We start from the raw sequence: 25,320 nt of genomic DNA on the forward strand, positions 1-25,320 counted from the left end.
TTTGCCTCCTCCCCAGTAACTCACGCTGAGGCCACGTGATGCTCTGTGGGTAACCGTCTGGTGGCCTGGAGGCACGCTGGCTTCCACCTAAAGCCACACCACCTAGTTCACCTCACAAGTGCCCTCTTACCTGTGCACATCTTTTTCCCTGCTGCTGTTCATCTTAGCCGGCATCCGCGGTCACTGGATGTTGTGCTCAGCAGAGGGGGAGAAAAATTGGAATTCTGGTCACACTCCTTCCCTTGTTAAAACTACCCCGAACTCAAGCCCAAGTCTTCATAATGGCCCATAATCCCTTCAGTGCTCTGACCTCGGTGTAGGAAGCACCTCCCCTGAGAAGTCTTCCCTGATCTACAAGGCTCTGCCTCTTACTGCTCCCTAAACTTTTCCCCAAAAGCACTTAGCCTAGTTAATAATTAGTCCTTCATTAGTGAAATGATCTGATTTACGGCTCTCACCTGCCAGCCCCCAAAATGCTGTCTCACTTGCCGTCTCAGGAGCTGGTTGGGACGGCTCAGATCATCCCCTCCCTAACCCCCTTCCCACAGGTGTTGGCACAGGTGGCTTCAGATCCCACGCCCAGCAGACAGGCACAGGGCAGGCTGCCTAATAGCTCAGCCAGGAGAGCAGGAAGCTGTGTATCTCAGGGCATCCAGTTCAGTCCTAGGCCTTGCAGCCCCTCTTGCCTCCTGCTCAGAGCACTGGACCTGCTGCCGGTGACGAGTGAATTCTGAGTGAGGGCTCTTAGTGCCTGTCCCTCAACCCGTAACACACTTGGCGGGGCTTACAGTAGCAAGAAAGTTCTTTATTCAGGGGGCGGGATCCCTGGGCTGGCAGTCGGGGAGGTAGGAGTGCCACTGCGGTAGGCACCCAGCAGGATGGCATTGATGTGCTCCAGCGTCTGGTTGCTGAAGACCATGTTGAGGTGCTCTGTCTCATGCAGGGGCAGCAGGTGCACAGGCTGCGGCTGTCGGTCTCGCCAGAGGCCACAGAGCTCAGTGCTGCGTGTGGCCACTGTGTCATCACCATCCTCATAGAGCACACCCACAGGGTCCGTGTAGGGGAAGCCGTGGTCATAGATGTAGGTGTGGGGTGTGGGCAGGCCTATGCCATACAGACAGTACACTTCCACGCCCGGGGCGGGGAGTCCTGCCAGTAGGTCACGTGACTGGAGCCACATGTACCAGCCTTCCTCAAAATGCAAGTCCTCAAAGAAGCGCTTGAAGTCACGGCCAGTGTAGTTGAAGCTGGGTGTGGAAATGAACACGTGGTCCTCAGGCCACACCCCCTGGGAGGGAAACATCCAGGGGGAAGTCGTTGTTATGCGCTGCTCCTCTCTCAGCTTGATGCTGGACATGAGTGGGATGCCCTGGTTGTCACCTGTGGACATGGACAAGATAGGACGGCAAGTCAGGCTGGATGGGCCGCCTTTCCCTGCTTAATCCAGGAGTCCAGATGTGGACTCCAAGCCACAGACTAGCACAGGTTGTGTCTAAACTGGTATTCAGTAGGTGCTCAATGTGTAATTATTAAATGAGAAGCCCTGATGACACCTCAGTAGGACAGAGCTGAAGAGTCAAGCATCAGGCAAGGAGGGGCTTCCTGAGGATGAGGGTGAGGGTGGGCACCGGCTGCTCCCAGAACAGAGTTGTGTCCTGGGAAGAAATGAGACTGACATCTAGTGGTGGAGTCTCCCTCAGCGGATTGTAGACTCCCAGGCAGAAGGCCAAGTCTGGCTGTACTCAGTATGCAGTGGGTGCTCAATACGCGCTGGGTCTCAGGAGTGGTCCCAGGGACCACTCTTCAGGGAAGGGCAGGAGGGGCTCCTGGGAGCACACAAGGCAGTGGATGCTGGGTGGCTGGGATGGGGTGGGGGCCGCCGTAAGGAACAAACCTCAGTTGTTTGTGATGTGAATCACGTCACTGGGGTTCACTTCCCGGGTTTATTTCCCCTTTGTCATCCTTGACGTAGACTCTGGGGAGGCCAGTGGCAGCAGGCACACCCCAGGTGTGGTAGACAATACCCCAAAGGCCATGTGGACAGAAGCTGCAGTGAGGGTAGTCCCATGGTCAACTTCATTCCACCCTACCCCCCCACAGGACACAGGTGATCAGAAACCCTCTCACCTGAGGCCAAGACCAGCATGGGCTTGATGGAGCCGCCCCAAGGAGCCCCAAGAGAGATGAAACCATCAATAAAGCGGTCCTTCCAGGACTGGGGCTGGCGCAGCAAAAAATAGAGTACGTGGAGGCAGCCAAGGCTGTGCCCAATGAGGAAGACGGGCTTCCCGTAAGCAGCGTGCATCTCCTCCACCAGCCCAGCGAGCTTCCCGTAGTACTCCTCCTGCTGGCCTGCAGGTGGGTAGCTGCAGTCAAGGCCCTGGGGTCAGGGGCCACCTGCCCCCACCCCCAAACCGTCAACTGCACACACTCACTGGGCTCCAGCCGCCAGTCATAGGGGGCAGCTCGCACGGTCTCATCTCGCACGTACCCGTTGTTGACCAGATTCTGCACCAGCGTGTGCATGTAACCTGCGGGGGAGGCAGCAGTGTTGGAGGTTCTGGCCACGACACCATCTGGCGCCCCTACCACCTCCTCCAGTATACACACCTGCCAGCTTGTTGTTGTCTAGGTACTCAACAGAGTAGGTTTTGCCAAAGCCAGGGACGCGGATCTGTACACCGGGAGCATTGGACACGCGCCCAGAGCTGCGGTTGTAGACAACCCTGTGGGCAGTGGGACACTAAGCATTCAGCAGCCAAGGGGCAGCGCTGGGGGCTGGGGCAGAGCACATGCGTGTACCTGGTATTATCGATCCAGCAGTCCACCCCAAGAGGTAGAAACATATTGAGATCCAGCCAGATGGTGAAGAAGTCCTCTGTCTTGCGGTAGCACATCCAGTTCACCACACTTGGTTTATCCAGCTTAGCTTCCAGCTGGTTCCCCAGGCAGCCAGGCACTGTGGGCAGCGGCCCTCACTCTGGACTGCTTGGATTCCCCCCATAGCCACATCCCCAGACATGCAGTGACCAGATCCACCCTTCCTTCTCCCACACCCTCAACCCCCAGGTACTAAGGATACCCCCTTTCCCGATCACACACCCTGCATGGTCTCCCCAGTAGCCCAAGACCCTGTCGGGCAGGGAGGGTGCAGGGCCAAGGCCACTGACCCCTGCCCACGTAAAGCAAACATCCTATCTGGTTCTCTACTATATCCAAAGTCCAAAGTGAAAGCAAATAGGCACTGGGGAGTTGGGGCTAGGCCTAGGAGCAGGGGGCAGGCCTTGACAGGCCTCTCCTGCTTTGGGCTGGGCATCTTGTCCTTGGTGGGGTGCGAGCCGAGGAAATGGTAGGGCTTGGCCCCGTGTCCAGTGGGGCTGTAGCTGACTGAGGTTTGCAATGTCCTGGCAGACCCCATCCCCCACTGCACCCCCCCAGTAGGCAACTCAGACACAGGCCGGTGTGGTGGGGGAAGGGCTGACTTCTCTGCAGGACAAGCCTTGGCCCCTCCCCATACTGAGGCAGGTATCAGGGCTAATGCAGGGGCAGGAGGGCCTGGCTGGATTTGTTAGCAGCGGCTGGGGCCCAAACTCCTCAAGGTCTGGCCTAGTGCGTCAGGGGCCTGCGGGGGCTTACCGAGAATGACGGGCCGTGTGTGGTTACTGAGCTCAGCCTTGGGCGTGGTGTGCGGGGGGAAGAGCACATTGAGGAGCCAGAAGGGGGCAGCAGGAGGGAGCAGCAGCCCCAGCAGCAGCAGCAGCACCCACTGCCATGGGGAGCCAGGCGGCCCCATTCCAGCCCTGGTGCCTACTGCCAGATGAGGCAGTCCTGGGCTGGCCTTATCCGGTGTGGGGATGGGAGGAGCCCAAGGGCCAGTGGGAGGGACAGCCTGGCCAATGGGGGTGGCCAGAGATTGTCGGGATGGGACGAAGCCCCAGGGAGCCGGCTCGGCCTGCCTTTGGTTCCGCCTTCCTCACTTGGTGCCAGGGGAAACAGAGCTGGGGCAGCAGGAGGCTCAGAAGTACACAATGTTTTATTGAAAAAAGTCAGGCCTCGGCTTGGCCAGTTCCATTCGGCTCGGCTTGGTGGGGGTCCCTGCCCAAAGTAGCTTGAGCCAGTTCTTCCTGCAGGCAGCTGGGCTAGACCCCATCCTTTGCTGCCCTCCCCCTCCTCTCTGATGGTGACATCCAAACAATAAATATACAATAAATAGTGCTCCCAGGCGAGGCTGAGCCTTCAAACCCCACGTCAGCCCCCACCAGCCTTCCACTGCGGTGCTAGGGAGGAAAGTCCCCAAACCTCCCAGGGTCCCACAGGACCTCGGATCCATCTCCATGACCAGGCCCGGTTTCCAAGGAGACCTAGCAAAGCTGGTCCAAGGTGGGGCTGGACAAAGCAGGACTGGCAGGCAGGCGCTGGGGGGCCTGTTTCCCTGGACACCCCCACTCCAGGCCACGAGCCTACACTGGGCTCAGGAGTAGATGGTGATGACTTCACGGCCGCCGCCTCGCACCAACAGCACCCGCTCAAGGCCCTCGGTCAGCACCTCGAGGAACTCCATGTCTGCAGCACATCAGGTCAAGGAGGCAGCACCAGGACCAAGGGGCGGCCAGGCCCCGCCTGCCCTCCCCACCACGAGGGGCTCCTGGCTTGACTTCTCACCCTGTGCACCTCCCCCACTTTCTGCCTCACAAAGGGATACAGTTCTCATCACCCTCGCTGTTCTTGGGTGGGCCGGGCATGTTCAGTAGGACCAGGCGGGCGTCGTGGGAGCGTGTGACGATGACTTCGTTGAGCTTCACAGCAGTGTGCATGCGCCGCACGTTGGACTGGTCCCTGCAGGTAATGCAGCTCATCACAGGTCACCAGGAACCACCCAGCAAAGAGGCCCAGTCCCTGACCCACCTGCTCAGCTTGTCTGCCCCATCCCACCCCACTTCTTCCCTCCAGATCCCCCAGGGGGCTGAGTCCATCTGCACTGTACTCACGGCTTAATATGCACGAGCTCCCGGAAGTTGTCAGGGGTGTGGCTGGGGTCCCAAGGTTCAGTCATGTACTTGTCCCGGGTCCATGTCATCTGGATCTTGTCAGCCCCTGCTGTAGCCTCGTCCTCCTCATCGGAGTACAGGCTCTCCAGCCGCAAGGCCGAATGCCGGTCCTTGACCAGCTGGGCCTGAGGATAATTAGAGGGACTCCTGGAGCCAAGGGAGATGGGGTACCTGCCTGGCCCAGCATGACCTCCTTGGCTCAGGTAAATGGGCACTGGTTTGGGTGGGGCTGGGGTCCGTCGTTCTGATGCCCCCACCTGATGGAATCTCCAAGGGCCTGCCCCTGCCACCCGCCCGGACTTCACCAAGGCCACTGACTTCTCGCTCCCTCTCAGTCTTGGTCAGCCTCATCTGCCGCAGCATCTGGGACCGCTGTTCCATCATCAGCGTGCGCTCGTAGGTATATGCAGAGATGTCGCTGTTATGCTGGGGAGGAGGGAGGCTGTGAGGACCGGGCTGGACAGAGCACAGTATCCACAGGGCCAGGTGGGGCCAGGTGGCTCACCATCTCCACCACCTCCACCTCTGCCTCCAGGCGTAGGTGATACAGGAAGACAGCCAGATCTTTCTTCATCTGGATGCTGTTGTCGTCCATCTGGGCCACTGTGAAGATGCGCATCCGGCACTTCCTCCAGACCTGGGGCAGTGGAGCAGGTGAGCGGCCCAGGCACAGCCGCACTCCAAGGGCCCAGCCTCTCCCCTGCGCCTACCTCCCTGGCCTACCTTGTGCTGGCGCAGCAGGAAGGGCAAAAGCATGAGCATGCCGCCGTCATGAACAATCCACCACACGTCAATGTGGCCCTCCAGGTAGCGTTCATGGTTGCTGGGGTAGAAGGCGATGTTCTTGGGGACGAGCAGGGCCAGGTGTGCAGCCGTGGTGCAGCGCACGGTGTCTGGGGGGGAGGGGCATTGCTGACCACCAGCTGGGGCCCTGCAGCCTCTACTTCACTTGACCACTGGCCCACCTGGCCCATCCCAGGTGCAGGCCCCTCACATACCAATGAAGGTCTTCCAGGCCCGTGGGTCCTCACTCTGTCGCCAGCCATAGGGCCAGCCCAGCACCACGGAGTTATGCCTCATGCCGCCCAGGCCGCAAGACTGGATGAGGTGGGCCAGCCCCTCACGCACCTTGCTGGCCACCACTACCTGGCAGAAGCCCTTCACCTTCTCAATCTCCATCATGTTCTTGATTGTCTGTGGGGAACACACCGGCGTCAGAAGGCAGGGCCACTGGCCGTCTCTGTGTCGGGCTCCCTCCTCAGGCCCCTCGGGTGCGAAGCTACTTGGGGACAGGGCAGGGTCCAGGGCCAAGCTGCCCACCCAGAAGCCACAGCTCCACCTGCCTTGTCCCAGCTCTTGGGTGGTAACAGTGCTGCCCACCTGACTGATCAGGATCAGCTCCCTCCCTCAGCCTCAGCCCTGCCTTCTCCCTGACAGTAAGTACCTGCTCAGCAGCCTGGGCCTCGCCGTAGCTCTCCAAGAAGCTGCCCTGGATGACAGAACCAACAATTGTCAGGCCCTTGCCAGCCTTAAGCTGGGAGGCGAAGGTGAGGAGCCGTGGGTACTTCACGTGCAGGTCCTCGTCCAGCTTCAGCAGCACCAGGAGCTGCGGCCTGGGGGCAGAAGGGAGACAGCCTGAGGCCGGGGCCAGGCCTCTCCAGAGAACCCCTCCTTGCCCTGCCTTCTTGGATCATGGCCCCCAGAAGCAAGAGGGTACCCCTAGAAATCCCAAGATGGGGAACCTAGATTAGGGAGCAGGAGCCAGCACCTCCTGACCCTCCCAGCACCCCAAAGAACCTAAAGGTGGCCCTTGCTGGTCTGAGCATGAACTCACCGCCAGTTCTTGGTGTGAGGAGGCCCCTCCTCCAGGCGCAGCAGTGCATAGCGGGCAGCGCTCAGGGACAGGCCTCGGATCCCGTCACCCCACTCTTTCTCAGCCCTGCAGATGCCACAAGCTGGTGAGCCTCGGTGCCACTCAGGGATTTCTATGTGAATGTGGGATGGAGGGGGGCTGGGCCCTGAGTGGCAGGCTCCAAGTCCTAGCACCCCTGGTGGCTAGCAAAGGATGGCTCAGCTCCCCCGCAACCCAACACTCAGATCACCCCGCTCGCTCGAGCAGGCCACACAGGTTGTTGAGAGAAGCCCAGGCAGCAGCCCTCACTCACCCTTGGTACTCAATGTACTTGTAGATCATGCCTGCGATGAGCATGGCAACCAGGGCGTAGTACCAGGAGGAGACAAACATGAGGGCCAGACAGAGGCTCATGCCCAGGAAGGAGAGCGCCCTGGGTCGGGGGAGGGGTAGAATCAGGGCCAGACGAGGAGGGCTGCAGGCCAAAGCCCACCCATGCCCTGGGTCCCCTGTCAGGACCTGGGTCATATGCCAGGTTGAAGAAACAGGTCAAGTCCCCTAGCCCCACCGTCTGCTTCCTACAGTGTTTCTCTGAGAGCAACTGCTGTCCGAGAAACTCATCCCGAATGGGGCTCCGCCTGTCTCCAGGCCTCGCATACCAGGGGCTCAGCTTAGGCGTCCAGCTGGCTCTCACCAGTGATAGTACTTGAACCGGGGCCGCCAGTTGGGGGTCCGAAGGAGCGTCTGCACAGCACAGGCCAGGTTCACAAACAGGTAACACATCAGAAAGAACCTGCAGCACAGGCAACTGGTTGGCACAATGCAGCCTCCTTGGTACCTCCAGGTCCCTGGTGTCAGGCTGGAGCTGGACCAGAAACTGGAACATGTCACAGGCCTGCCCCGTGTGGGTTCAGAGGGTTACTCCCATCAAGGGCTATCAGCAGGAGGATGCGATAAGGTGACACATCTCCCACCGGCACTCTCAACACTAGAGTCTGGGGGCAGGTGTTAGAGCCCCTGGCTGAGGGGTATTGGGTTTCAGGAAGTCTTTCTCAAGGCCAGTCCCCTGTCCTACCCTGGCCCCCCGCTCACATGGATAGAATGGGAGCCACCATGTCGAGGGAGGCAATGAGGATGCCCAGCTCGGCGATCAGTGCAGTCAGGAGGAGTGCCCACGTCGGCTCACCATTTGCTTTCCCATGGCCAAACACCTGTAGGAAAGAAGCTGCTCCTATCACCCCATCCCACCCCTGAGGCCTCAAGGCGCAGCCTGGCCTCCAGTATCCCCAGGCCCCTCCTCTGAGGCCCAGGCCACACCCATGCCTAGCCATGAAGGGATTATACATTGGCTGAGTTCACCTTTCCAGGCCTCTCTGCTTTGGATGAGCCTTAGGCCGTAAGGATTTTAGGTCCAGGCAGCTCTGACAACAGCAAGGCCAAGGTCAGGGCAGCTCTCAGGTGCTCCCATGGCATGCCTGGCCCTGGGGCTGCTGTAGGCAAGCTGTGCAACATGTGGACTCTCTTTCCCCAGACAATGTGAGGGGCTGGGGTCATCAAGTGCAGAAGGGCTCACCCGGAGGAAGGGGATGATGTTGTCCTTGGCAATGGCCTGCAACAGGCGGGGTGCTCCAGTGAGGCTCTGCAGGCCAGCACCACAAGTTGAGAAGAAGGAGCCAACAACGATGACCCAGGGCGAAGGCCAGGCCAGCGTGCCTACCACCAGGTTCCTGCTGACGCCGTCACCATACCTGCAGGGGCCAGGCTCAGGTTGTGCTCCCCACTGGGGGCCCCCCAACCCTGGCTGGGGCTGCCCACACGGAGGAATGCCAGAGGGCAGAAGGATGACTGTGAGGGACCAGCCCTCTGGCCCCTCAGAGAAAGCTCGTCTGCCAGCCCTATCCTTCCCCTGGCCCTGATCCTGAGCTCACCATCATTTCAGAAGCTAAAGTCCCGGAGGGGCCTGAGTACCCTAATGCCATAGACCAGCAGCCTGAGGACAAGGGTGGAACCACGGGGTAGGGAGAGGGAGGGTCGGGGGCTGGTGTGAGGGCAAAGGCTGAGCCCACTCACTTGTCCCTGAGAACCACACCCTCAATGCAGGCTCCGAACAGAACCACACTGCTGAAGTCTGCAGCTGCGTCAAGGAAAGCTGGAGTCCTGGGCACAGCCGCCCCACTACCCCTGTGCAGGTCCCTCATGCCCCTCGCCCTGGCTCAGCCTGCACACAGCTAGGGTTCCGCGGCATGCAGCGCGAGCCCTCAGGCGTGTGCACGTGTGTAAAGAGGCAAAGTGCCTGCACCTGCATGTGTCTGTGCCTGCTGGCTGGAGACCACACAGGCAAGTGCCACCTGGTGCTGGCCCCACATCCCCTGGGCTTGGGAAAGGATACACACAAGGGAGGTTGTAACGATGGCCAGGATGGTTCCCACCGGGATGGACTTCTGGGCATCACGGAGGTCCCCAGAGCGGTTAGAGCCAGCCATGATGCCTGCAAAACCGGGCCAGAGCGTCTCTCCTGGGGCTCCCTGGGGTGAGGGGCAGGACAGGATGGTGGGCAAGAGGGGCTCACCTGTTACAGAAGGGAAGAAGATGCCAACCAGCACGGTGAAGGATGTGGCGATGTCAGCCACCACGTACAGGGGCAAGTTTTCCTTCAGGCCCACGGCGTCTGTGGAGGGCAGCCCCCGCTTCTCTACCACCTCGCCCTTCTCCAGGTAGGCGCTCCACAGGTTTTCTGCAAGGGCAGAAGCATCACCACCACAGCCTCACCCACCCCCCTGGGGGCAGTCTGAGTGCCCCAGGCAGAGCTGTAGACCCCTGGGAAACTCTGTGCACTCCTTGGACAGCCTCAGCCCAGGGGCTGCAGTGTCAGTCATGGGGAAGGTACCATCAGGCTAAGGGTGAAGGACAAAGGTGGCTGAACTGCCATCAGTTCGACCCCTCCACTGTCTGCCTCCCAGCGGCCCTTTAGGGTTCCTGTGGGAGCATCCCCAGGCAGTGTCAGGTGCTGGTGGCAGAGGGACTTCCAGAACTTTCTGGGGCTGCTGCTATACTGAGACGGTGGCCAAACAGGCTCTTCTCACCCAAAACCAGACTGCCAGGAGCCAGGCTGAGAGGATCCTGCTGGGCCAGGGAGGCAGCCAGGCCGACCCCCATTGCTGAGCTGGCCACACAGGGAGAGCTCTGTGCTCTGCTCTCCCGCTCAGCCTGCGCATGCAGGAGCAGGAGGACGGGAGGGAGGACGCACCCTGGAGCACGCCAGCAGCTGCCCCGGGAATGCCAGGGATCTCAGTCACATTGTTGAGGAGAAAGTAGGGATCACAGGAGTCGGTGGTAAGGTTGGGGCTGTGGCAGAAGAAGCTCCATAACCGAGTGGCCACGGTCTCATTATCTACCATGGTCGTCTTGGCACAGATGTCAAACTGGTCCCGGGACAGCGTTCTGTTGCCCAGCATGCAAACCCTGTGGGGGATGGAAGAGTCCTCACAGCTCAGCTGCAGGCCTCAGCCTGTTCCCAACTTTCAGTCCCCAGGACCCACGACATCCAAAGGCTGTCTTTCTGAGAAGAATGTCAATGCCTGGACAAATCCCCGAGTTACTTACGGAAACACAGGAGGGTCAAACATCGACTTGATGCCCCCGGCATAGATGGAGAGGATAGAGATGATCACACAGGCCAGGAACAGCGAGGCAAATTTGTTCACATACTTGACACCCACAAACACCACCAGGGTCATGAAGCTCAGAAAAACGGTCCCATACACCCGCATGTTGTTCAGGGTGGCATTCGACGTGTCGTGAGTGCCAGATGGGTAAAAAATGGCGGCCGGCGGGGCAATGTAGGTCTGAGAGAAAAAGATGGACAGAGGACCTTCAACCTTCCCATTTGGAGAGTGAAACCTGTCATTTTGGTTTTCTTTTCAAAAACCTAACTAGAAGAAGCCGGTCACAGAAGACTATAAACTATATGATTCAGTTTATATGAAACATCTAAAAGAGGCAAATCCATACAGAGAGCAGATTAGTGGTTGCCCAGGGCTGGGAGGATGGAGATTGACTACCAACGGCGTTTCTTTTGGGGGTAATGGCTACACAACTCTGTGAATTCACTAAAACCCACAAATTGCACACTTCCCATGGGCAGTGAACTGTATGGTTTCTTAGTAAAACTGTAATTTTAGGGCTTGGGTGTGGTACAAGGGGTTAAGCAGCCACTTAGGACACCCACAGTACGATATCAGAATGCCGATTCCAGTCCCAGTTGCTCTGTTTCCCATCCACCTTCCTGCTAATGAGCCTGGGAAGGCAGTGGATGATGGCCCCTGTGACCCATGAGGGAGATCTAGATGGAGTTCCAGGTTCCTGGCTCCGGTCTGGTCCAGCCCTGGTTGTTGTAGGCATTTGGGGAGTGAACCAGCAAATGGAAAATTTCTCTCTCCCTCTGTTACTCTCCCTTTCAAATAAGAAAATAAAATGATTTTTTAAAAAATATAATTTTCAGCCGGCGCCGTGGCTCACTAGGCTAATCCTCCGCCTTGCAGCACCGGCACACTGGGTTCTAGTCCCAGTTGGGGCACCAGATTCTGTCCCGGTTGCCCCTCTTCCAGGCCAGCTCTCTGCTGTGGCCAGGGAGTGCAGTGGAGGATGGCCCAGGTGCTTGGGCCCTGCACCCCATGGGAGACCAGGATAAGTACCTGGCTCCTGCCATCAGATCAGCGCCATGCGCCAGCCACAGCGGCCATTGGAGGGTGAACCAACGGCAAAGGAAGACCTTTCTCTCTGACTCTCTCTCACTGTCCACTCTGCCTGTCAAAAAAACAGAAACAAAAACAAAAAAAAAAAAAAAAAAAAAGAAAGAAAAAATATATCATTTTTAAAACCCAAGGGGAAAAAAAAAGATCTAGACAGAGGTACCAAGTTGAATAGCTAAGCAGCCAAAGTGGAACAATCCAGGCAACAAAATAAACAAGGACAATACTGGATTATGATCAAGAACAGAATAAATATCTTCAAGTCCACAGTGATATAATCACATGGCTGAATAAATAAATAAATGGGGAAAGGGACAAATTTTCCTTACAGAAGAATTACAAATAACAAATGTAGAAGGAATATAGAGCTTGAAAACAAAAAAACAAATTCTCAGAGCCAGGCACAGTGACCACACTGTAGGCAGAGGACCCAGAGGAAGGGAAAGCCAGGTGGTCCCTCCAAATATCTCCTCCTCCCTGGATCCCCCAGAGCGGGCACCTGTCACCCTGTGCTCCCCACAGCCCCTCCACCTCTTCTGCAGGGGGGCAGTTCAGTGGGAGAGTGGGAAGCTGAGTCTGAGAGGCGACTCAGGGGTTTACAAGGTAGGGGAGAACACTGTCAGGGTCCTGATTTAGGGATACGGAGATGGCTCTGTGAGGCCCTAGCACAGAGCCCTGGGAGAGACAGAGCTGGCCAGAACCCACACAAGCCGGCAAGAAGCCTCTGCATCCACCAAGACCTGTCACTGAGCTAAATAAACCCAGCAGTTCACAGGCTGCGGGCCATGGCTGAAGCGTGCCCGGCAGATGAAACACCCAGGGCCAAGGGGAAGAAGGCTCCTTTCCTGGGTCCAAACCGGCCCAGGGGTGAAGGCGAGACTGGTCTGAGCAACGGCCGCTCTCCCTCGAGGAGGTTCCCACTTCCTAACACCCAGACCCTGGCCAGGGGTGAGAGAAGCATGAAGAGCTGGCTTCTGAGTGGAGTCCAGAGGGACCACCTGGACATGACTCAGGCTGACTAGGGCTTAGCCTGACTCACCAGCAGGATCTCGATGGCCCCGAGGATGTACATGGCCGCTGCAAATGTCGTTCCCAGGTAGAAGCACAGGCCTACGGCACCTCCAAACTCCGGCCCCAGCGAGCGGGAGATCATGAAATAGGAGCCGCCAGCTACAGCAAAGAAAGTGTGCACAGGATGAGGCTGGTTCTTCCTGGGGGTTCCCCCATGACAAACCCTCCCACCCACCCAGAGGACTGGAGCCTGCTCAAGGCCACACAGTTAATGCTGGGGTTGGACCCAACTTCCATCTGACTAACGCTCAGTACAGGCCAGGGAAATGACTACTCTGCTGGGCAGCCCTAGGTCCCCAGCAGCTGCTGAACGGCCCACTGTCCTTCAAGCTGCACAGCCTCTGTCTGGGTATGTCCTATCTTGGCACATTTCACCCTCGTCCCAGGCTTGTGCCTCCGTGCCAATCCAGGGACTGTGTCTGGTCCAGTTTCTTGCCCCTATTACACAGCTTGTTACCAGGTGAGTGTCCATGGCTGACCCTCCTGCCCCAACTGTGTGCTTCTAGCAGAGTCTGGGAGCACTGACAGAATGAACACCAAGTCCCAGGTGGCAAAGGAGAAGGGGATGACAACGAGCCCGGGGTGCTGACTGTGCCTAATGCTGATCAGATACCTTTCATGGACATCTGGAGATGGGGATCAAGAAACTTAAACAAAAAAAGTGAATCCCTTTCATGATATAATTCCACCTCTAGGACCCTCTTCTATGGGGACGCCCAGGGCATGACAGAGTTCTGTGTTCAAAGCTGGTCATGACAACAGTGTTTGTAATAGTGAGAAAGCAGAACCCACGGATGGAATAATCACATACATTAGGCAGTATACATACCACCATGGAGAATCCTATTAAAACAAAACATTTACAACATTTGGGAAGCACACACATACAAATTATATACGTACATATGTCTACACACACATTTTGGGAAATATAAAAATATATACATTCAAGTGCTACATAACAATATTTTGTTCAATGATGGACCAAACACACAACAGTGGTTCCATAAGATTGCACCATGTGGTGACGTTGTAGCCATGTTAGTTTGTGTAAGCACACTGATGTTCACATGACTATGGCTAACAATAAACGTCTCATCATGAAGCAACACATGACTAAACATAAAGAGATTTATGTCAATATTTTACAAAACCCTATAACCATATACCAAAAGGCTAACAGTAGTAAACTCAGGATGGTGGGATTACAAGTATTTTCAGTTTTCCATTCTACATGTTTTGCCCTTTGAAATCCTTTTATGATAAACACACATGGCCCCTTTGGGGCAGGGGTAGGGTGGGGTGTGTGTGTTAATTTTATACTAACAAAGAGAAACACCCCTTTGCAGTCAGGAACTAGGACCCTACCAGAGAACTGAATGGGCAGGGACAGGCAAGTCAAGGTGGGTTCTGGGTTCCATTCCCCCCACCAGGCCTGGCATGGTGCTCACCCACCTGGAACCACCCCATTGGTGGCGATGGCACTCATGGAGATGGCCGTCAGCAGCGTCTGCGAGCGGGAGGGCCTGGGTGAGCAGCTGGGTGGCCACAGGATGCCCCGCCCACCCATGCCCCCGCCGGACACTCACGCAGCAGCAGCAGATGAGCACGATGAGGAGGGCCTGCAGCACACCGGCCGTGCCCACCATCCAGGTCAGCCGCAGGAATAGGATGACCCCAAAAATGTTCTGTAGGCAGGGCAGGTACACCCCCATGAGGGTGCCCATGCTGGGTGCCTGTATGAGCAGGTAGGGGGATGCATACCAAGCATTAGAACAATCTGGATTAATGCACTTCCTCTGTCCCTTTTTTACCTGGTCAAACTCTGAAAAGGAGTTTGTCTCAGATCATCCCCTCTCCTCTGCTCATCTAGCAGGCCCCAAGTCACTCAAGTCCAAGCCTAGCTAGTTATCCCTGGTCCTCCTCTCTACCCTCCAACTCCAATCCAGGTAGACACTGAGTCGTGCTCAGCCTGCCTTGTTCCAGTCTTCATCCCTTGAGCCTGGGACCCCAAGCTGGTACCCTCCTGTGTCTGTCAATCTCTCCATGCTCCAGCCTACTCTGCTGCCAGCACAGGTCTCTGGGAACCATGTCCAGTCTCATCTACACTGAAAACCCTCTGCATTGCCTGGTAATCCAAAGTGTGAGTAGTCCAGACTCCTTGGCTTGGGCTACCAGTTACACCCCATTACCTCCCTTGTCAGCCCCAGCCTCTTATCACATGGCTCCCTCAGGGCCTCTGAATCTGGGAGGGCTTGGCCCTGCTTCCTTGTGCTTCAGAGAAGCCTTCAGGAGGTTTAATTGCTACCCCTTCTAGGAAATTCCCTGGGATGCCTTAGGTAGAACCGGTTCTCCCTCTCGCATTCCCTTAGCACCTGATCTAAGGTGTAAAGGTGTTCCTGGGGCCAGCGCTGTGGTGTAGAGGGTAAAGCCACCACCTGCAGTGCTGGCAGCCCATATGGGAGCCGGTTCAAGTCCTAGCTGCTCCACTTCCGATCCAACTCTCTGCTATGGCCTGGGAAATCAGTGGAAGATGGCCCAAGTCCTTGGGCCCCTGCACCCATGTGAGAGACCCCGAAGAAGCTCCTGGCTCCTGGCTTCGGAACAGCACAGCTCTGGCCATTGCCGCCAACTAGAAAGTGAATCAGCAGATGGAAGACCTCTCTCTGCCTCTCCTTCTCTCTATGTAACTCTGACTTTCAAGTAAATAAATAAATAAAAAAAAGTGTTTCTGATGCCAGTGAGAGGCACCTTGGAGCCCCCTGGGACATCCTGTAGGGGGATCCTTAAAAAAGTAGAGCCTCAGGCTGTGCAACAGGCGAGGAAGGCCTAATGTGCAGATTCAGGCAGGATTTCCCAACCAGCCAAGGCCTGGGAGCACACCGGTAGGGCTGGCACCTTTTTAAACAACTGAGCCCTCCAGAATGCAGTCCAGGGCAGTCGGGCCCTGAGAGCTCCCACTGGAGCTGCCCTGGAGCTGGGGTGGAGAGAACCTTCTGAAGGGTCTGGGCCCAGAGCAGGATGCGTGTGCAGCCTAACAGACTTCAGAGGGCCTGGCCACGAGCAGACACTTCCCCAAACCACGCCACACAGCGCACTGAGGTGACAGCCTTTGTCTGAGCCCTTCGCAGAGGGCACTACCCACCGGACAGTGGCAGCAAGAGCTCCCTGTCCCACCCCCATCCTAGGCTGAGTCACTCCAAGAAAAGGGCAGTGTGGGAAAGGGCAGGGCCGGAAATGCTTGCTGCATCCCCAAATAACCCCTGGCAGCCTCAGAAGGTCAGCGGGCCAGAGCTGCGGCGGCCGGCGGAGAGCTGCCTTGGGTTGCTGGCATGGTTTTGTTGGGGGCCCGCCCTTCATGCTTGAAGCCTTCCTTTTCTGAGGGCCCTGCTCAAAGTCTCGCTAGGAGAGGACCCCAGCTCCTCTGCTTCCTCTTGACTCCCTGTTGACTTCTCTAGGCTCCTCCTTCTTCCATGGAAAAGCCACTGAACCTGGGCCACCCTCTCACATCCTTACCCTAGAGCTAGGAGCACTGGGGAGAGGCTAGACCCCAGCATCCTCTCCATTAGGCTCCCCATTAGGCAAGGGCCCATGGCTGCTCACCATCTAGGCTTTCTCCCCACCCTGCCGCTAAGATGCACACCGGCCCTTCCTGGGGCCTTTTCACTCCCAGTCACCCGCGCTCTGGCTTGGCTTAAAGGGACAGGGAAGGGGCTCTTACACGAGGATCGTACCAGTCACTGCAGACGACACTCTCTGAAGCTGAGACCCCTACTGCAAGGCTGGATAGGGACAGCCAGACAGTCAAGGTTCTCTGCTATCTTCAGCCCAGAATATTCCAGCAAAACTATGATCAGCTGGATAGGGTAGGGGACCGGGTCTGTGCAACCTCAGGATATCAGCTACACCCTCTGAAGAGTGGGTGGTTTGCTTACCAGAAAGGCAAGGTGAGGGCTACACTTTAGTTTGGTTCCTTCTCTCAGGCACACCCCAGCAAGGCCCAAATCTTATGAGCAGGCCTTAGCTGGAGACTCAGTTTATCCCAACCTGCAGCACCCTCTGTGTTGATCTCCAAAAAGAATCCTACAGCCAGTGCCAAGACCCAGTTCCTTCTAAAACACAGGTGTTTCTCAAACCTCAAGGAGGCAGGAGGTAGAGGAGACTGTCCCTTAAAACTGTAGAAGAAAATACCCAGCCCTCGGTGCCATGACTCAATAGGCTAATTCTCCGCCTAGCGGCGCCGGCACACCGGGTTCTAGTCCACGTCGGGGCGCTGGATTCTGTCCTGGTTGCCCCTCTTCCAGGCCAGCTCTCTGCTTTGGCCAGGGAGTGCAGTGGAGGATGGCCCAGGTCCTTGGGCCCTGTACTCTACAGGAGACCAGGAGAAGCACCTGGCTTCTACCTTCGGATCAGCGCGGTGCGCCGGCTGCAGCGCGCTGACTGCAGCAGCCATTGGAGGGTGAACCAACGGCAAAGGAAGACCTTTCTCTGTCTCTCTCTCTCTCTCACTGTCCACTCTGCCTGTCAAAAAAAAAAAAACAAAAAAACAAAAAAACAAAAAAACAACAAAATACCCAGCCCTTGGTAAATCTGAGTCCCACCATGTAGAGGAGCTCAACAAAGATGTGAAAGTCATCCCCAGGCTGAGACCTATCCCAACGGGGTTTTCCTGTAGCCACTCATGGTTGGAAACGCCTTAGAGAGTAACTCCATGGTTTTGCTTTACTTACTGGACTTTGTCTTAGGTCTATGGGAAGGAACTACACGCAAATTAAAAAAAAAAAAAAAAAAAAAGTCATCCCCCAAAGAGAGGAGGGATGAAGGGCCAGAGGCCTAGGTGGTGACCAGGCAATGGGACTGACAGAGGGAGAGGGAACCCTCACGAAGCAGTGTAAGGCTGCAATCACACATACACATCTTGCCCCCAGCGGAGCCCTGGACCAACAGAGGAGGGTTTATAGTTGCTCTAGGTTGCATAGCCCTCGAGGGACAACCTTATCCATCCCAATGGGAAGCCAAGGATCCGGCATATTTCACAATAGAGCCAAAAGTCGGTCTCCCAGCGTTATGCACTGATGTTGTCTAGCTGGTTCAGCTCAGGCAAGTTACTTAATACCTCAAATGCTGTGCTTCCTCATCTGAGAAGTAGGGCTAACAGCACCTGCCTCACAGCTCTGTGGTGGGCTGGAAGAAAAAACCAGGCCCAGTGCTTAGCAGGTGCTCTCACAGCGAAGGCTGAGTAAAGGCCGCTGTCACTCTCATTGTCACTTCTGGGCTCCTGGCCCTCTGCCCCCCTGAAGAGCTCCTCCCTGAGTCTGTCCCTACAGCTTCCTTAAGCCCAAGGCACTCCATGCTGACTCTGAGGGGTTCACCACTGTGGGGGTGGCAGCAGAGGCGGGGGAATGGCCCGTTCCATAGTGTTCTATGCCCCCAACCAGCTCACCTTGGCTGCTCTCCGGCGGGTCCCCTCCCCACTCTCAGCCTCCTCGTGTTCCTTGGCTCCCTGGGTGAGGTTGGTGTAGCTGACAAGCTTGCCCAGAAGAGATGACACCTTTGGGCGGATGTCCAGCTCTTCCTGTAAACAGAGCCACGGGGCAGGGTGGCAATGGGCCAGGAGGTGCCAGGCTACCTGTGTTTAGCCAGCCGCCTGGCCCCTGGCCCCAGGCCAAGCCCTGAGGCAGGCCTGGGCCTGATCCCAGCTCTTGCCTGGGGAAGCCCAAGCCAGCCAACTGGGCAGGTGTAGGCGTCACACCCCAGCACTTAGTTCTCAAGGCCAAGCCCAGGGCTGCTTTTTCTCTGCCCCACCTTGGCTTTAATGACTGCCGGCCGGGTTGTGAAAACTACCTGCTTCAGGGGAGAGGAGCAGGCAGGGCACAGCTGGCAGGCAAGCCAACAGCATGCTCCATCCTGTTGCTCTGCTTGGCCATCTCCCAGCCATGGCTGGGTCTCCACCCTTATCACCACGGGGAACCAACGCAGGCAAAAGAAGGATGTCTGGGACAAGTCTCTTGTCTGCCCAAACCCTGGTCTTCCCACATCACCTTCCCTTAGTCTCCCGTCCTTTAGTCTTTGAGGTGGGATCCTGAGCCCAGCACACCCTCAGGTGGGGCCAGATCGAGGTCTTCACTTTAGGATCTTGCTCTTTCCCAGGTCAGGAGGCCTCCCCTAGCTCAGGCTCCCCAACCCCCACGAGGGTCTAGGTTCCCCCTGCCCCTGGGCTGTCCTCAGGGCCACACATTCACCTGGCTCTTGGGCATATTTAGTATTTTCCTGTCCGTTAGATCCTTTCTGATCCTAAAAACAGGGAGAAGTTAGTTTGAAGTGAGAAGTGGAGAGGCCCTTTAGGCTGGCGCCACGGCTCACTAGGCTAATCCTCCACCTGCAGCGCCGGCACACCAGGTTCTAGTACCCGGCTGGGGCACTGGATTCTGTCCCGGTTCTTCCTCTTCCAGTCCAGCTCTCTGCTGTGGCCCAGGAAGGCAGTGGAGGATGGCCCAAGTGCTTGGGCCCTGCACCTTCATGGAAGACCAAGAGGAAGCACCTGGCTCCTGGCTTCGGATCAGCGCAGCGCTCCGGCTGCAGTGCGCTGGCCATGGTGGCCATTTGGGGGGGTGAACCAATGGAAAAAGGAAGACCTTGCTCTCTGTCTCTCCCTCTCACTGTCTAACTCTGCCTGTCAAAAAAAAAAAAAAAAAAAAAAAAAAAAAAGAGAGAGAGAGAGAGAGAGAGAGGGATTATTTAGCCATGGGGCATGTGTGGCTCAGGAGTCTAACCCATGTCTTAAATCCAGATCTCACTTCTCAGCTTGAATCTAGAAAAGGTAAAATTCAAGTTTAGGGGCACAAAACTGGGAAACTTTCCAGAGAGGTGGTCACTGAGGCTGCAGACATGAAGAGAGGGGACAGATCCAGTAGAAAGACCAGGCATCAGGGACCAGTGCTGTGGTATAGTGGGTAAAGCCGCCGCCTGCACTGCCGCATCCCATATGGGCACTGGTCCCAGTTGCTCCACTTCTGATCCAGCTCTCTGCTATGGCCTGGGAAAGCAGTGCAGGATGGCCCAAGTCCTTGGGCCCCTGAACCCGTGTGGGAGACACAGAGGAAGCTCCTGGTCCCTGGCTTTGGATCGGCACATCTCTTGCCATTATGGCCAATTAAGGAGTGAACCAGCAGATGGAACACCTCTCTCTCTCTGCCTCTCCTTCTCTCTCTGTGTAACTCTGACTTTCAAATAAATAAATAAATCTTAAAAAAAAAAAAAAAAAAGGACCAGGCAACTGAACTGGGTGGGTGCGGGGGATGGATGGGAAGCACAAACAGAGGTCAAAGCCCCTGGGAGACAGAACCACAGGCAGGTGTCCTAGGAGCAGAGGAGAGAACACAACTGGAGGGAATCCCTAAGGGTAGTGGCCTTTGTGCAAGGAAGACAAAGGTGAGGAGCCCTGCAGGTGGCAATGGGGGTGGGGTTGTGAGCAGTGCCTGGGAAAGCATTTCAGCTCAAATGGCCACAGATACCACAGCCAGGCTGGCTGCAAGGGAGCGAGCAGAGAGGAGCCTGTAGGAGAAGCCAAGACACAGGAGACAGAATCATGCCGGCTGCCTGCCACCCCTGTGGCCCCTCAGCTACCTCGAACAGTGCCAGGTTCCTGTCATAGTAGTCACTTCCTCTGGAAGCCTCCAAAGGGCAGAGAAAAGGGCTGCTCTCTCTGTGGTTGCCATGTCCTGTGAAGAGAGAGAGCGACGGAATCTGGGTTAGGGGCTGCTCCCTGAACCCCCAGTCTGTACCACTCCCCAGAAGGCCGGCCCCCAAAGCATTCCTGCAGTGCACGTTGGGAGTCACCGTGTCAGGAGTCTGAGTCCCAGTTCTCCCCACCACACCCTAACTCCTTCAAGGAGCAAACATAACAGGGCAGCAGCCAATAATCAAAACCCGAAGCATCATTCCCTGCAGCACAGGGCACAGGTGGGAGCCAAGACACAGCAGCACAAACCCGTGCACACCGAGGGGTGGGGCCTGCGGGAGGGGCGTGGCCAGGCCCTGCCCGCCCTCGGATTGACCAGACTCTTTCTGGGTCAACCAGACTCTTTCTGGGTCTATCTTGAGTATCCAGTGCCCAGAGCTCAGGGTCCTGAGGGACCGCACAGCTACTGCCCTCTAGATAGATGAAGCCACACAGCGCGCCTTCGGCCGCCATGGCCAGCAGATGGCCTGCTAGCTACCCCATCATGTACCACTCGGGTGTGTCCCGGAGGGCCGCCCGCGGCATCCTGGGAGGCGGGGCAAGCCGAGGACAACGCTCAGGAAAGTGGGCGCAAGGAGCCTTCCAAGGTTGTCTGTGAAAGCCTGGCTCAGTAGGCGTTGGATTGAGAAGGGATGAAGAACAGGAGCTGGGGCTGATGGCAGGAGCAGGGCACTGAGCTCCTTGCCCCCAGATCCTGGCTACTTGCCCCAGATCAGGCGCAGGCCTGCTACAGCCTCCTCCCCCCATCCGACTGGAGGCAGGTGAGACTGCCTCAAGCTGAGGAAACCTCACTGGAAGGAGCCAGATGCTCCTGTTTGTTATGCCTGCCTCAACTTCCAGAGCTTCGCTGCCTTTCCTGGTCTCACATCATTCACGCTCTTCCGTCTGCCAACTTTGCTCCTCCTGCACCTCCAAGGGTTACGTCCCCAGTTTCCCACAAAGCAGGTAGAAGACGCGGAGCCCTACTTGCTGCAACCCACAGTGCAGCTGCAGCAGTGGCTCAAGGCTTCACAATAAATGGAAAGCGTATGTGTTTGTTCAAAGATAACGCCTTGGTTCATGCAGTGTTGGCAGCAGAAGGGCTGGCACGGTGACATATGATGGAGGTGGCAGCAGAAGCGCTATCACCAATCCAGAGGAGTGGTGTGATTGAGCCACGCGCTGGCCATGCCCGCCAACCTTTTCTGTTTGAATGGGTCACATTTCATTTCTCTTGCTGAGAATGCTGATGCCTCCTCCTCCTCCACCTGATACATCCTCTTGCTATCAGCATGAGGTTCAAATTACTTTCTCTGAGCCAACAACCAGTCAGCAGATGCTCATCATGGATTCTTTATCACCCGAGGAGACTGACAGGTAAATGCACTACCCATGACAATTCCTGGGACAGTCAGTTCTTCCTACAGTAAGTGAAATTGGTTTATCTGCCTTATCCAGCATCCTAGACTTGCTAAGTGAGCCTTGCTCAGTCCCACACTCACTGACTGCCTGAGGTCAAGGCCAATGACAAAGTGAACCAAAGTGGTAGGGATCAAGTCAGCTCACCAAGTAAATTAAAAGCCCAGCAGGATGATACAGCTCCTAGACACCCTACCACATTTGCAGTGCCCTGCATGCGTGTTCAGGATCAGAATAAGGAAGTTACAAGGAAAATCTGAAAACCCAGGAGCACTGTCCATTACAGTGATGATCTTTCAGTGAGAAGTCTCTGAAAATTACTCTTGGGTTTTTGAGACAAAAAAGTGTCTCCCCTGAATAAACCCCACGCTTCGTTTTGTCAGGAAACGGCAGCTACACGGCTTCTTCTACTTTCCTTTTGCCTTGGCTGCCAGGAACCTCCAAGCTAAATTTATTCATTAGATGTAGTCACCATCTGTCTCGGAATCTTTGCCCCTTCCCTCTGCATAGTTTTTGGTCATCCTGTCAGCAACAATACTTCTAATGCATATTTTTTCTTCTGATCCTTTTGTAGAAGCAGGGTGGGAATAAATTATAAATTATTTTCATCTCACACACTGCAGCTTACCCTACCATGGCTGCCTGGTCTCTCTGGAGACACTGCACTGGTATCCACCAAATGTAAAGCTGAGCACAGACAGTCCTGCAAGACCCAGATGACCCCTTGTCCCTTCAGCCATTGTTCTAGGGTGGCTCAGGGCCATTCCACAAGTTGCTGCTGGTCTTCTCAAGCAACAGCCCAACAGACATCATTTAACCCTTTTAGTGACAAGGAAGCAAGCTCAGAGAGGTTGAGGCAAGCCATCCAGTGAGGGGTCAGACCTGGGTCCTAGGGCCCACCAGAGGCTGATGGGGGCTGAGCCACAGGTTCCCTATTCCTACTCAAGACCTCAGTCCATCCAGAATATACCTCGGGTACAGCATGACCCTTTAACACAGAGGTCCAGGATATGCATACCCTCTAAATGTTTAGATTATGGCAGCCTAGCTTGGATTCCTGGCCCTTCTTGGTCCAGGGAAACCTGCTGACCGTCTCTGTGCTGTCTTGGTTTCCTGTGGTATGAAGTAGAAACAGTACACTCTCCCAACTGCCCAGATGCATCAGACAAGAGGCAATCTGGTGGCCAGACACCCAGCAGGCATTCCTTGTTGAGTTCCCCAAAGCCTCGTTTAGGGACAGCTCCCACAGGATTCTGGCAACATGGGGAGGTCTAAGAAGCGGCTGGATGTCTGTGCTGCCCTCAGCTTTGGGCTGTCCTTCTAGGCCTCAGCTATTCCAAAAATTCCAGTGCAGGTCTGGGCATGCCTGCCAGCCAAAGTGGCTCACACACCACCTGGGACCCTCAGTGAACCTGAACATGGCCTGGAAGTGGGGGCTGCCTGTGAGGTACAGAGATAAAAGTGTTCCCACTGGCAACTATGAACCCACCTTTGCAGGGGGGATTCAGGTGACCCTCCCAATCCTTGTGCACATGGACATTTGCCTGATGTCCCCTCCAAGACCTCCCCACCCCCTGCCCACAGGCCTGAGAGAGCTGAACAGGTCCATCTATGACCCTCCAGACCAGAGGTGTGGGCCTTGAGCTGGAAGCTCTAGGAGATGAACCCAAGGCTGACTTTTTTGTGCCCTCCGACCTTTAACAGCCCCTACCAAGAAGGATCAAAATCACTCACCAGGGTGCAGGGTGTCCCCCATCCTGCAGACTCAGCCAAGGTCTAGTGAAAAGTGAGAAGAGGAGGAAAAGGAAGAGGAGGTGGAGGAGGAGGAAAAGGGGTGGAGGAGGAGCTGGCCAGGTCTAAGGGATCCGGATGGATTTAGGCCATGTGGCTCCAGGTCATTCCAGTCACCCTGTGAGGGGCCAAGGCGGGGCCAGAGGCTTGGCTCAGCTCTGCCTGCCCACTGTTCCAGGCTGATCCTGGGGATGCAACCCATCCCAGCCTATGGGGAGAGAGAGCCTCCCAGGATGACGCCAGGAGGGATGCTGGCTCCTGCTTTGACCACTTGAACAAGGCTAGGGGCAGACAAGGGCACGGGGGAGGAGGGCACTCACACAACTGTCAAGCCTGTAAAACTTCCATGACATCCAGCAGCCTATGCCACTGTGCTGTGCCATCTCCACATACAGCATCATCCGTGCACACTCACATCATACATACATACACACACCAGACAGGGCTCATACTTCAGGCATAGCACCATCACAGACAGATCAGATATCAAGAGCACATCACCTGACACATAACCACAACACATTTCCTACATGTCTCTATAATGGTTAGCCAAAGGCATCACAAGCATCTCATATCACTATCCGTATCACTGACGACCCTGCAGGAAACAGTGACCATGAGCATGACCTGACCTGACCTGTCCGGACCCTCTGATACCCACAATGACACACTTGCACATGCAAAGCACAACTGCATATGCCACCACACACAGACAAATGTCCCTGGGAAGGAGAGCACTCCCCAGTCCCTTCTGGGGTGAGACGGGGAAAGGGGCCTGGGAGCACCAGGCACCTGGAAGGAAAGAGGGGCCTAACTCCAGGCCCAGCCCTAACACCTAGGTTAAGAGTTACTCTCAGGTCGGGGTTTGAATGCCCTGGGGACAAGTTACATAACCTCCACACCTCAGTTCCCTCCTCCCTAAGTGGGAGCCACAATACTTATCCCACCGGGGAGGTTGGGAGGATTAAACCAGTCAATTCCCATAAAATGCCTAGACAAGACTGGCTCCGCATGAGTGCTCCCCAGATGCCCACGGTCCTACATATCTCCGGAGTCCACATCCCCGATCTCTCCCAGGTCAGAGTTCAGGGAGGCCCGTGGAGGGAGCTGGTGGGGAGGACCCAGAGGCAGAGCCGCTGAATCCCAAACGGGCAGCCGAGGTGACAAGAGGATGGGGCTTCACAGAAGGTGACGGGGCTCGAGTCGGGAATTTGGCTGTGCGCCGAGCGAGGTAGGGCCTCGCGGCCCAGCTGGCTGGCTTTCCTGGGCAGCCACGTCTGCAGCCCCCGCCTGTGGCCCGCAGGGGAGGAGCAGAGTGGGGAGGGCGGCCCGGCCTCGGTGCCTGGGGCCGAAAATATCGTGTCTGCGCGCGCGGAGCGGGGGAGCTGGCGGTGGCGGCGCAGACGCGGAGAAGTTCAGCCCGCATCGACGTGCGGAAAGCGTCCGGAAAGCGCGAAGTCCCGGAGCATGTGTGGGCGCGGGCCCGCGCCGCCGGCCCCCTGCCCGCCAAGGCCCCCTCCGGACGCGCCCTCACCGTCCGGGTCCTCCCGCTCGGCGCGCTCCCCGTAGTCCACCCAACTGAGCCCCTCGAGGTTGTCATAGTCGCCGCGTCGCGGCCCGTCGACCGGCACCACGGTGAAGTGCGGCATCGCGCGCGCTCGACCCCGC

At 56.6% G+C, this 25,320-nt stretch overlaps 3 protein-coding genes and 1 non-coding gene across 5 annotated transcripts in view; 2 read left to right on the plus strand and 2 right to left on the minus strand.

Moving 5' to 3' along the window:
• The window catches only part of PSKH1 (protein serine kinase H1), a 50,606-nt gene extending 46,290 nt beyond the window's left edge, over positions 1 to 4,316 (plus strand). Inside the window, exon 3 of the mRNA XM_089320310.1 lies at positions 2,101 to 4,316. Coding sequence (XP_089176436.1) covers positions 2,101 to 2,154 — 54 coding nt within the window. The 3' untranslated portion in view covers positions 2,155 to 4,316. The remainder of the gene's footprint in view (positions 1 to 2,100) is intronic.
• Positions 785 to 3,812, minus strand: LCAT (lecithin-cholesterol acyltransferase). Of its 2 annotated transcripts, XM_089318647.1 has the most exons (7): positions 3,637 to 3,812; positions 2,803 to 2,959; positions 2,611 to 2,726; positions 2,436 to 2,531; positions 2,128 to 2,352; positions 1,895 to 2,047; positions 785 to 1,380 (listed from the first exon to the last, which is right to left on the minus strand). In XM_089318647.1, exons 1-6 carry the CDS (start codon positions 3,791 to 3,793, stop codon positions 1,944 to 1,946), a joined length of 855 nt encoding a protein of 284 aa, XP_089174773.1. In that variant the 5' UTR covers positions 3,794 to 3,812; the 3' UTR covers positions 785 to 1,380; positions 1,895 to 1,943.
• On the minus strand, positions 4,016 to 25,320 carry SLC12A4 (solute carrier family 12 member 4). The gene is given in 24 exon segments (NM_001082703.2): positions 4,016 to 4,563; positions 4,703 to 4,836; positions 4,989 to 5,173; positions 5,367 to 5,474; positions 5,554 to 5,685; positions 5,772 to 5,941; positions 6,047 to 6,242; positions 6,493 to 6,661; positions 6,883 to 6,987; positions 7,214 to 7,333; positions 7,595 to 7,693; positions 7,993 to 8,111; positions 8,474 to 8,648; positions 8,971 to 9,028; positions 9,290 to 9,388; positions 9,470 to 9,634; positions 10,148 to 10,362; positions 10,504 to 10,745; positions 12,691 to 12,821; positions 14,178 to 14,232; positions 14,312 to 14,458; positions 18,166 to 18,297; positions 20,349 to 20,443; positions 25,187 to 25,320. Coding segments are annotated over 24 exon segments (3,258 nt in total). The 5' UTR covers positions 25,302 to 25,320; the 3' UTR covers positions 4,016 to 4,471.
• LOC127491427 (small nucleolar RNA SNORA18) lies at positions 17,365 to 17,495 on the plus strand. Its single transcript, XR_007920087.2, has one exon. It is a non-coding gene; the product is annotated as a small nucleolar RNA SNORA18 (small nucleolar RNA).

The sequence above is a fragment of the Oryctolagus cuniculus genome, chromosome 18, assembly GCF_051225735.1.
Source record: "Oryctolagus cuniculus isolate XC-2025 breed Fujian yellow rabbit chromosome 18, ASM5122573v1, whole genome shotgun sequence".
Lineage (NCBI taxonomy): Eukaryota > Metazoa > Chordata > Mammalia > Lagomorpha > Leporidae > Oryctolagus > Oryctolagus cuniculus.

Excerpts from the sequence above, each read along its gene's own strand:
- LCAT (XM_089318647.1), bottom strand. The coding sequence starts at position 3,793 with ATGGGGCCGCCTGGCTCCCCATGGCAGTGGGTGCTGCTGCTGCTGCTG. Across the intron at positions 2,727-2,802 it reads TGCTGGATCGATAATACCAG|GGTTGTCTACAACCGCAGCT; the intron begins GTACACGCATGT and ends CACTGCCCACAG. Across the intron at positions 2,353-2,435 it reads TGACTGGCGGCTGGAGCCCA|GCCAGCAGGAGGAGTACTAC; the intron begins GTGAGTGTGTGC and ends ACCCACCTGCAG.